The sequence below is a fragment of the Lethenteron reissneri genome, chromosome 30 (assembly GCF_015708825.2).
Source record: "Lethenteron reissneri isolate LAM-NWPU_2019-01 chromosome 30, ASM1570882v1, whole genome shotgun sequence".
Classification (NCBI taxonomy): Eukaryota; Metazoa; Chordata; class Hyperoartia; order Petromyzontiformes; family Petromyzontidae; genus Lethenteron; species Lethenteron reissneri.
The window spans coordinates 7301168-7313353 of record NC_083808.1 but is presented as its reverse complement, the minus strand read 5'-3'; the positions used below and the strand labels follow the sequence as shown (position 1 = coordinate 7313353).

Sequence of the window (12186 nt, the reverse complement as noted above, 5' to 3'; positions counted from 1 at the left end):
AAACAAGTATGGATCATTTTAATGGCTGCAAAACCCTACATTTTAAGTTGATTAAAGATTTTTTTCAGAGGGATATGCCTGCAAAACAGCAGCATTGTTTTGTTACCTTGGGCAATTATTGGAAGCTGGTCAGGATCAATATTTCTTCTTTCGTATGGCTGATGTAGTTGTTGCTCTGCATTTACGTCGGCCATACGAGAGAAGAAGGATCAATAATAATGATCATTTTTACACAGCTTCCGTGCAAATTGTATATCGTGTCTATGGGACCCTTTTTATAATCTACATATTGTCACACTGCATAATCCGCAAACATGGAGGTGCATAAGTATTCAGATATTTTAAAGCAATTGATCAGCGTTCATACGTATGGGAGGGGGGGAGAGAAACAAGAGAAACGCACATATAGATAGATGCAAGAGGGCAACACTATCCCATAAAAGATGGGCCGTACGATATTAGTCCATATACTTCGCTGTACTGCCGTCTCCTGGCAAACCAGGGTATATGGCACCTCGACGCCTGCGACAAGGTTTACGCAAGATGTTTGCAATCCACCAACCCCCTTGCCTTTACTTATTGCCGGATTACAGGTGTGCGCCATCAGCGGCTGGATAAAATGATGAAAGAGACAAACGTAGAGAAGGATCGAGTGCATTTGGAACACTGAATTTGATCATGAAAAGCAGGACTGTATATTAATGTGCCAGAAAAAAGATTTCAATGAGTGCATTTTGCCGGTTATCACGAGTAATAATTTATCCATTGCTGGATGAAGCATTCAATCCGTTACCTTTTCTCACCACCGTCTTGCAATGAAACTACAGGAAATATAAAATCATGAACCAAAGTATGTTGGCAAGATACATCGCTGTAAGAGATCGTGACCAGTGATGGAATGGCACCCAATATAATCCAATGTGTCATTGAATAGAGCGTTGTTCATGCAAATTGCATCCCAAAACGCTGTACAAATTTGTAATGCGTGCAGATTTCAAATCTAGGCATGGGAAACCACAGCGGGGCCTGTAGGCAGCCAGAATCGGCGCTATCAAACAATTGCCCAAATTCGGTGGTCTGCCAATAGGGGGAACGATGCTTGCTGTGTATAATCCCAATTGATTAATTTGCAGGTAATTTTCGAATTAAATCTTAATTTTAGAACTTTCGTGACTGCAGGAATTATTATTTGGTTCTTTCGGTTAAGTCACGTCTAAAGATAAAATAATAAATTAAATTAAATAATAGCATACGACGTTTTGATTGCAACACAAGCAATCATCATCAGGTATAATGAAATAGCGACATAAAATCTAACCAGAAAACTATAGACAGACATATTAGCAGACAGATATCACCAAGATACATAGAGCAACACAGGTAACAGAGAGGGGTGATCATCTCTGTGGGGTGGCCTTAAATTTGTCCTCCTGATTTTCAGGCTTGCTTGCCGTGTCATCGCACTTGCAGCACCTTGTTTTGTTGTCCACTCATTGATATGCAAATGTTTTCTCTAAACCCCTCCCTCTCTCTGCCTCCTCCCCCCTCTGCCTATTTAAGGCCACCCCACAGAGATGATCACCCCTCTCTGTTACCTGTGTTGCTCTCTCTATGTATCTTGGTGATATCTGTCTGCTTATATGTCTGTCTATAGTTTTCTGGTTAGATTTTATGTCGCTATTTCATTATACCTGATGATGATTGCTTGTGTTGCAATCGAAACGTCGTATGCTATTATTTAATTTAATTTATTATTTTATCTTTAGACGTGACTTAACCGAAAGAACCAAATAATAATTTTCGAATGACAGATTTGCACGATGACGCAGGCAAACAATGACCTACTCTATTTGAAAGACACAGGACCTTGAATGTCCACTCTGAAGCAGACGGCGCATCGTATATTGTGGTCAATGCATCCACAGTATTAACCAGGGCGACCGCTGAAATTGGAACCGTGAACCTCAGCTGCGAACGCGCTCCGACAATGATCATAGCACCTGCCGTGAAGAAGCGAATGCGACCGAGAGGATAACCACTGTGGAGTCTGAATAATTACGTCGGCTTATTTGCAGATGGATTGTGTGGCCTTGTAGGATCGTGAAGGATGATGCGGGGAGCCGTTCATCCAGCAGTGCATAGATAATGGTTGATGACGATGATGGACCTTCAATTGAACCAGGTTACATTTCTACGCTCATTTCCATGACCTTACAGCAGTGGCTGTCCTATAAGAGACTTGTCCCTTAGGGTTACCCGAAGGGGCCGTCCATAAATGACGTCACGCGATTTAGGACGATTTCTACCCACCCCCCACTTCATCACACGGCGTCACAAAAAGTCAGACCCCCCCCCCTCAAATATGACGTCACAAAGCTCTGCCCCCCCCCCCCAAAATAAAACATGCTTCAAATCGCTTTAAACGATTGTCATTGTAGTGCGTATTTTATGTGGTGCTGCACTCTGATGTTGAAGGAGAAAACATTTATTAAAAAGTCTATTTAATTAAGTAGAACGTGTTGTCTATATTTATTTAAAGTTGCGCATTTTGATGTAACGTCCCCCCCCCATCGTCACACATCGTCACAAATGTCTGAACCCCCCCCCCCCTAGGTGCGTGACGTCATTTATGGACTGCCCCTAACCCTATTACATTTCTGGGAGGCTCAGCGGGACACACGTTGGGCTGGCAGGCCGCCTCCCTCCACCCACCTGCTTTGCATGCCCCGCCCCCATAAACCACTCGCCACGCCCACTCAACCAATAGCCCCGCCCACTACATCGCTAGCCCCGCCCACTGAACCAATAGCTCCGCCCACTACATCGCTAGCCCCGCCCACTGAACCAATAGCCCCGCCCAATACATCGCTAGCCCCGCCCACTGACCCAATACATCGCTAGCCCCGCCCACTGGACCAATAGCCCCGCCCACTACATCGCTAGCCCCGCCCACTGAACCAATAGCCCCGCCCACTGACCCAATACATCGCTAGCCCCGCCCACTGAACCAATAGCCCCGCCCAATACATCGCTAGCCCCGCCCACTACATCGCTAGCCCCGCCCACTGAACCAATAGCCCCGCCCAATACATCGCTAGCCCCGCCCAATACATCGCTAGCCCCGCCCAATACATCGCTAGCCCCGCCCACTGAACCAATAGCCCCGCCCAATACATCGCTAGCCCCGCCCACTTAATCACTAACCCCGCCCATTGCTCTGCCAGACCCCGCCCATCGCGAGGCCACGTGTTGAAACTGCGACATTTCAATATTCTCTGGGTCTTTCGGTAACATTTCAACTTGAGCAAATTGACATTTCGTAATCTAACTTGTTACCCAGGGCCGGATTCAAGCACGGGCTGTAGGGTCTGCAAGCCCAGGGGCATCCGCCAGCTGGAGGGCCTGCAGAGATTAAGTAAAAAGTGATTTCATTTGTGAATGCTGGATTTTATTTGTTGTTAGCCTTGTAAAAATGCATTATATTTTTTCTTTAACTTTGATTTCCTTTTGAAAATATTACTGGGGGCCTCACAGTACCACCAGTAGCCCAGGGTCCTACTTGTGCCTTGCCATACGAATGTGACATTTCCATCACTGCATCAGCACAAGGCGAGGGATAATCACAATATGTATTATTTATTCATATTGGGGAACATCCGATGAGATATGAATCTCTTTTTCACACAAGTCCAGCATACGTGTTGGGCAACGGCCAAGAGTCGAATCAGCATTGTAATCGAATTATGGATCGATACACTTTGTTCCGTTTGTAATGTGTCGCCTGTTCTGACTATTTAATTCCATTCCGCTCAACGATAACGTGAAAGTGGATTTTGCTCGCACAGAGCAGCAATTTTGCACGAACGCCGAATAATGGAATCTTACACGCGGCGCGATTACGATGCCTGGATCGCTCGATTATTTTAAAAAACCGATTCACAGAATCGTGCCGAACGATCCACGCAACGCAACGTGTTTCGCCTTCACCCCCGGAACGTTTCGTCGAACCTCGCCGGAAAGAAAAGAAATGATTGTTGGCAACCCGGAAGACTTATTTCAACGAAGCCCGTGCAAGTAACAAGCCAATAGCAATTCGTGACTGTAGGGATTCATCTTCTTGGTTCTTTCAGTAAAGTCACGTAGAAGGGAAATAATAAAATAATAAAAAAATATTAAATAATAAAATTCTCACGACGTGTCGACTGAAACACACCGAAAGAACCAAAAATATAAGCCAATTTAGCAAATTAGTGGAGGGGGACGGGGGGGGGGTTGATGGGGTGGGGGAGGTGTTGGGCGGTTGGGGGAGGGGTAAGGATTGGGGGAGGGGGTTGGGGGTCTGGGGGGGGGGGCTGGGTGGTTGGGGGAGGAGTTGAGGGGTTGGGGGAGGGGGTGGGAGGTCTGGGGGGGGGGGGGGCTGGGTGGTTGGGGGAGGGGTTGGTGGGTTGGGGGAGGGGCCCGGTGGTTGGGGGAGGGGCCCGGTGGTTGGGGGGAGAGAGACTCAGGCCCGGAACGTTTTTTTGGCGGTCGCAGTTCCGACCCGGACGATCTCACTCGCCTCAGCCAGCCAGCCATGGAGGAATACGCACGCGAGCCGTGGTAAATGTTTACGGCGGCGGCCTCTTTAATGGGGCCACTTGCCCATGAGCGACGCGATTAAGCCGGCGAATTGAGCCGAGTAGGCGAGCGTGGAGCGGCAATTGTTGTTGTTTGCCCGCGTGCGGCTCGTTGAACTGCTTTTGTCGTGGTCGTGTGCCGGTTGTGTAACCTCGTGGACAAGGGCATCGAGCCGGGCCCAGGCCTCTGCTCGGCACGCTGACTTGTAGCCGACACGACACGAAGGGCCACTGCCACCAACAGTGTAGCGGCCCCACGGTGTGATTGGCGCGATGTTGTTGGTGCGTGGCGGTGAGGCGGCGTTGTGGCTCGCTGACGAGCCCGGTCGTGACCCCCGCAGGCCCCGCCAAGGTTGAAGGAGAGGAGAGGCCCTCCTCGGTCACGTTGAGTCTGATGGGTCTCATCCTGATGTTATATAGTCATGGCTCGGGGCATTTTGGTGGTGGAGGTGGTTTCGTGGTCGTGATGTATTCGTCGCGGTCAATTGTGAATTGCGCTGTGTAGTAAATGGGTTATGACATTCAATGCCGTAGTGTGCCCGGAGCCACTTTCGGGCATGAGATGGCATGAGATGGCAAAACCTGAGCGAAACTTTGGTGGTTCCAAGTTCTGTATGCCGTCGGTTACAATTAGTTAAAGAGAGGGTTATGAGAGGGTTATGATATAAATCAGAACGTTGCATTATCCCTCCGGACGAACATGTGTCCGTAGTCGTATTATTAGATGGCCAAATCATGACTTTGAGTTAGTTTTGTAATCCGTGTCTTACTGAAATGGCATAACTCACAATTTATTTACGTCCAATTAAAGTGGACAATGATAACTTATTTTTCACATGAGTAAGCTATGATGTAATTAACCTTTATTGCCCATGTAGAAAGTGTTACAATATTCACTTGTATGGCCATGTGAACAAGTTGGAACATGTACCACTAAAGTTTTGGCACCTTCGGTGGTTACTATACTGGCATGTAGAAAATCAGGTCTGGGCCCCATCGACTTACAAGGGATGTAGCTAATGTTGATTAAGTTTTGAAGATGGTGAAATGTATTGATTCTTTCTCATGAAACCAACTGTGACCGTATATTATAGGAATACGTGAACATAAGATTTCTAAAAGCGTGGCATATCAAAAAATGTTGCCAGACTTTCTTGAGCGTAGCAGTCCAATTGTGTTTTTTTTACTCACAACAGTACGTTTGCATAGTGCAGTAACATAACCCTGCGTGTGCTTGTGTGACTTAATTCTAGTCCATGGAGGATAGTTGACGATTGCGGAGGAGCCTTCACCATGGGCGCAATTGGAGGAGGAATTTTCCAATCGATTAAAGGCTTCAGGAATGCCCCAGTGGTAAGCGAGCGCTTATAAAACTTGTGTGACATGCACATTCAGATTTTTCTGACGCAGCCTCTTTGCCTTGGGACTTAAAGATACGTGAAGCGAATGGGCAGCCGTTAACTCTGAGCATGAACGTTTTTGCGAAGGATTTAGAACATGTACATTGTATCCTGAATACGTTCTGTACTTACATTTTGCAGTCATTTTCGTCTATTCTGGTTTTAATATGGCTGTGTTAATTCTGGTACACTGATCTCATTAACGCATTAGGTCTGCCAAAGATTTGTATTGCCTGGAGACTTGACTGTCAGACTGGAGAATGTGTGGATATCTGAGCATTGTAGTTGTCTTGTTTTGTCAGGGGGTGGGACATCGCTTCCACAGCAGCATCAGTGCCGTAAAACTTCGGGGACCACAGATTGGAGGTGAGGAGAAGGACTTTCCCTCTTGATGCAAGCACACCATGCCTTTGTTACAACAAAGTGTCCAGAGTGTAAGAATGTGTATTCACTATACAGTGAGGGAAAAAAGTATTTGATCCCCTGCTGATTTTGTAAGTTTGCCCACTGACAAAGAAATGATCAGTCTATAATTTTAATGGTAGGTTTATTTGAACAGTGAGAGACAGAATAACAACAACAAAATCCAGAAAAACGCATGTCAAAAATGTTATAAATTTATTAGCATTTTAATGAGGGAAATAAGTATTAAAATTATAGACTGCTCATTTCTTTGTCAGTGGGCAAAGTACAGAATCAGCAGGGGATCAAATACTTTTTTCCCTCTGTAGGTCATCATTCCCCGAGTTGTATTCCTCCTCTATGGCCAACTACAGCCGCTCGCTCAAGCATTGACGTAAAAATGGGGTGGCAGTGTGGTAGAGTGGAAATACTTGCCTTGCAGCAATAAAGCTCTGGGTTCGATTTCCATGTGTATGTTCTCCCCGTTTTGCATAAAGTAAAAATTCCCTTAAACAGAGTATTACATATACTAATAAATATAAAATAGTGCATATAGTTTTTAATTAACTTAAATGCACAGTTATTTGACTACACGTATTTAAGTTAATATTTTGGAAAAAAACTGAACTCAATTTAAGTGGTCAGTTATAACAATTAAAAATATTTCTACTGAGCACGGTTTATGCCAGGTCATCTCAAGAGCAGTTAATTATTTCACAATAATGTAAGAACAACAAAATTGCACTTAATGCATATTCATGAAGTATCTCGCTATTTGTGAATGCAACATTGTCAAGAACTGGGAGTCTTTTTTTGCAAAGCAGATGCAGGTCACAAAGAACATATTTATGTAAGATAGCACAGTTTCTGCTGTACTGTACTACAGTAAATAAAATGCATGTATTTATAGCCTTTTAAAGGACACAGTGTAGCTGGCTCAAGGTTGTTCACTATCTTGTCAAGGCTGAAGATGTTGCATATCAAATATGATCCTGGAGTAATGTGCCTGGCTCTTGATATATCTGTGCTACACATTGACCATCATCACTTTCACAGTGTTATGTCCTTAAAATTGGATGTTGCAGTTGTCTCAGAATCTTATTTGATTCCTTCGTCATATAACTTGCTCTGACCAGCAGCTGTGCTTGAACTGTAAGCCACTGATAGAGCACTCACCGCTGAGTTAATGTTGACGTGATGATAGCAGTCAATCTCTCCCTTGTCAGGCAGTTTCGCGGTGTGGGGAGGACTCTTTTCCACCATAGACTGCGGCCTGGTGAAGATTCGTGGGAAGGAAGACCCGTGGAACTCCATTTCGAGCGGGGCGCTCACGGGCGCCGTGCTGGCCGCACGAAGTTAGTTTCACTTCGGTCTTTATATGTCCGATAATCTTCAATGATTCATTTAATTGAAATTTCTGAGAGTAAGATCCTACACCTTGCTTAAATGGGTATTGCAGTCTGATGAGAATTAAATAAAAAATCATAGTTTATGTAATATAAAACCATTGATACACAGTAGACTTTTTTTAATGTATCATGAACTTCTTTCGCACTGTACGTAGCCAACCGTGCTAATCGGAGCAATGTAAATCTGTAAGTGTATGTTATTCCATTTTCCAATGAAGGCTGTCGTGCACATCATAATGTCCCATTTATAAGAGCTGCTGCTATGGTCTTGACCCAGGTGGACCGGTGGCCATGGTTGGCTCTGCAGTCATGGGTGGCGTGCTGCTGGCGCTCATTGAGGGAGTTGGAATCATGCTCACAAGGTTCACATCTACACAGTTCCAGAATGGTGAGGGAACAATAAAATGTGTGTTTGACACCATTTTAGCAGTGTACGGTAGCACACAAAACCTATAAAAACATTTGTTTGCCTCCGTAGAATGGGAGTGAAGATGTAGAATTAGTCATCTCTTAAATTTCGATTTAAAGCTTTCGTGACTTCAGGGATTCATCTTCTTGGTTCTTTCGGTAAAGTCACGTAGAAGGGAAGTAATAAAATGATAAAAATAAAACATAATAAAATAATTATCACGACGTTTCGGCCACGACAGACCTGGTCTTCACATGAGGACGGCTGCTTGCGTTGTGGCCGAAACGTGATAATTATTTTATTATGTTTTATTTTTATTATTTTATTACTTCCCTTCTACGTGACTTTACCGAAAGAACCAAGAAGATAGTCATCTCTTTTTTTCCTTTAAATAATCGGTGTACTTGTGGATGTGTGTGGTTGCATGGGCACTTAACCTCGATAAATGAGGAGCAGCTAACACAAACAACGCGCATGCAAATACTTGATTTTTGTTGTTGCAAGCAAGTATAATCCACCAGCAGATGACAGTTAACCCTGTACATATAGGGATGTGAATGTTTATAGTATTTGTGTTAGTCCTGATATTCGAATGTCATGGTTTACCCTTTGCAGGCCCTCCGCAGTTGGTTGAGGATCCTGCTCAGCTACCACCACCCCCTGCAAACCTCCCTGCCGCGGGCTTCGGTTCTTATGGCCAATATCAATGAAGATGTCATGAGAAAGTGGCATCGAGTAAGCCAGGCCAGCCAGCAGGCAGCCTCATGCCTGTGAGCCATTCATTTTAAATGAATAATAAACCAAGCTGCAAGTTAATTGGCAGACTGAACCTTCACACGTTTCCCTATGTGCCCACACTCGGATGGCTTCAATCACGTTGGTTATGGAAAGTTTACCGTAAAGAGTATTTTTCGTTTTCAAATATGGGCACTGAAGAAGCCATGTGTGGCATTTTTGACAATTTAAATTTAGTTAAATTGCTTGACGGGTTATTGTTTTACCAAGTGTGGAGTGTTTCATGGGCTGAGTGTAGACCTCATAAGTGGTTGAATTGTCAAGGTGAACTGGCTTGTATGTCAGTCTTATTCTTATTGTGGACCAAGAGTAAGGCTTTTGAGAAGAAAATAAGCCTAGGTTTAAGTAGCAATTGTGCACTCATTAGTCATAGATTACTTCAACAGATGAATTTGGCCTTTTAATACATTAATGCCTTTGAACTTTTACACTCTGTTGAAATTATTTAATTGGCACTTCAAAACCGCATTGTTCACTATTGGTGGGAATGTCTGAAGATGGTAATATTTACAGTTGTAACAAATACAAGTTCAAACTAATTGTTTTACTTGGAAACTGCATTGTTTAGTATTTGCAAACATTTGAGGGTTTTATGCAAGCCTTTCAGTGTCAGGATATATTTTTCATGTTTGTGAATATTACTAAACTGTTAGGTTTTAGAGACATTACAGAGTAAACCATTTGAATAATGGTGCATTACCTGCTCGCTGAAAATCTCAAAGCAAAAGTGACGGCACTGATATATTGTGCTTGGGAACGTCTACATTTGGGTTCCATTCTCGTCACTTCCGAAGAATCGTGTTCAGCCCTTTGACAATCCACTGCTAGATGAATGCGATGGCGGTCATGGGAGGTTTTTTTGACCATACTTCACGCTAGGCGTTAGAGGTTGATGAAGTTGAATTGCCCAGGACCGACGTTTGTTTCCACATTGTTAGTTATCGTAGCCGTGCGTGGCCACGAGTAAAATTCGGGTCACCCACCAGGTTTTCGTCGAGTAAACCACTGGAAATCATAACAAAAATGTAGAGCCCTCAATGTATCTTAAGTTGATGCAACATTGTAAATATTGCTATATAAAAATATATATACAAGTAAATTTCTAAAAGCATGCACCTGCTACAATATGCAAGCCACTTACTAAATTCTAGTGGTTTGCAATAAACGAAAGTCCACAACCATCAAGTAGAAGCCCCAATTCACCTAAACCCAAGTTCCTTATTTATTATGGACAATGGTACTCTGTTTATTTTAAGGAGTAACCTTTGGAATTTGGGCTTGTGCTTTAAGGTTGTCATGGACCATATACTGTAATAAGTACTGCGTGTGTACTTGCTGCATTTTGTTTAAAACCGTGTTTGGACGAAAACTAAAGCTTGCAGAGAAATGTATTACATTGACACGATTTACAAGATTGATGTGTTTGTGTAGGTTTGGTCATGTGCAGTCGTATTTATAAGGCAAGATTTCTCTTACGTGTTCAAAGTCAACAAAAAAAGTAAGGGGACATTTAATTTTCATGAATAAGGGAAACAAAATATACTCTGCAGCCATGTGTGGAATGTTCCTTACCACGATTGAAGAGTTAAATCATTGCTGGAGTTTGTACCGATGAACCGTATAGAAATGTACAATATACGTACGTCAAATGTAATAAAGTAATGGGCGATATAATCGCTGCGCGTTCTTCATCTTCACAGTTCATTGCAAAAGTTTACGCTGTACTGTTGGGACAGACCAACCCAAACTGATCCACATTATGTATGTTCTCCTCTAGTGAATGTTGTAAGTGTAATTGTCTAGATGAAAAAACTGGTGACAAATGTCAACTCCACATGTTTAAATTCTAGTGGATGACCAATGTCACTTAAATTGATTGCGTGGTCACAAAAACTCGCATATCACGCGAACGGCTGCAGTTTAATCTTGCATTAAAATAGGACAAGTCAATAGCGACGCTAGCGATTGTAATGTCATGCCAATTCATTATACAGTACTAGCTTTACTACCCGGCTTCGCCCGGGACTTGGATTCACCACGCCCAGCCGCCTTTTGTCTCTCCAGTGGCGATGTTCACACACCACAGCAGTTACTCGTTTGAGGCCGAGTCGACCTAGGGGAGGCCCAGGAGCGGTTAAAATAATCGTCACCGGTGGTGGCCGTGAGCGGGAATCGAACTCGGGTCGCCGGGTTCGTAGTGCGGCGCGCTAACCACTACACTACGCTGCGTGACGCTTCCACATGCGCGGGTCACGTGACAGATGTGACATCACAGCTCACTTGCCGTGCAAAAAATATATGCATTATTGAGCTCCCCCCCCCAAAAAAGTATTTGAATAATTTTTACATGGTGTACAGTCTGGAAAGTACCCACATGGCAAATTTCAAGTTTGTTGCATGTCGGGAAGTACGCTAAACATTTTGAACAGTCACACATAATCACAACTTTGCCTGTTATATATATGGAGATAAATAACGATTGATATTTTAATCCAATTAGAATATTTTCTGCCGAATAATAGTTTATGAATCACCCATAGGTATTTTTCAATCGAATATGGTTAATGTGATCCAATCGTTTATCATGGCAGTTACAATCTTTGCTGTTTGGTGGGCTTCGTACAACCATTATTTAACAAGCTGAGAGCCCACGTGTGGACAAGGTGCAGCTCTGCAATTATTGTTCACGCCACTGCAGGTGGAAGATCCTCCACTCGATGAAGCTCTAGTGGGAGGCTCTCCACTCTCCGACACTCGCCAGACGGTTTAGAAGATGTGGGAATACCCACACTTTATCCCACTACACGGGACATGCCGACCCATTGTTGCTGTACCAGCTCACTACTACTGGGTGGACAGGCAGAAGGCAGAAGTGCATACATTTGTAGTGGCATAGAATCAGTAATGGAGCAGCATAGCGCTGGCTGCTGGCAGGGAAGGGGATCTGCGGCTTACGGCAGCCCTGATGTCAGCAGGCCACGTGATACACCAGAGGGGGGTCTATGGGGGGAAAGGTCACAGAAGGGGCACGCTAGGAACCCGCTGGTAGGTTCTAGAAAGGGGGCGTGGCCGTGGGCTGAGCCAGGCCACGCTGAGTATAAAAGGGGCCCCTGTAGGGCACCTCGTCATGCTGCTCAAGTCGTCACCATTCTCGT

At 44.2% G+C, this 12186-nt stretch overlaps 1 protein-coding gene across 1 annotated transcript; it reads left to right on the top strand.

Moving 5' to 3' along the window:
- Positions 1-4475: 4475 nt before the first annotated feature.
- LOC133349476 (mitochondrial import inner membrane translocase subunit Tim17-B-like) lies at positions 4476-10717 on the top strand. Its single transcript, XM_061562962.1, has 6 exons — positions 4476-4599; positions 5870-5969; positions 6319-6382; positions 7645-7773; positions 8105-8215; positions 8852-10717. Exons 1-6 carry the CDS (start codon positions 4574-4576, stop codon positions 8944-8946), a joined length of 525 nt encoding a protein of 174 aa, XP_061418946.1. The 5' UTR covers positions 4476-4573; the 3' UTR covers positions 8947-10717.
- The last annotated feature ends 1469 nt before the right edge of the window (positions 10718-12186 follow it).

What these genes read in the sequence shown, in the direction of transcription:
- LOC133349476 (XM_061562962.1), top strand. Translation starts at nt 4,574, where the DNA reads ATGGAGGAATACGCACGCGAGCCGTG. An exon ending in GAATACGCACGCGAGCCGTG is followed by an intron (nt 4,600 to 5,869) that starts GTAAATGTTTAC and finishes ACTTAATTCTAG; the next exon opens with TCCATGGAGGATAGTTGACG. An exon ending in GCTTCAGGAATGCCCCAGTG is followed by an intron (nt 5,970 to 6,318) that starts GTAAGCGAGCGC and finishes TTGTTTTGTCAG; the next exon opens with GGGGTGGGACATCGCTTCCA.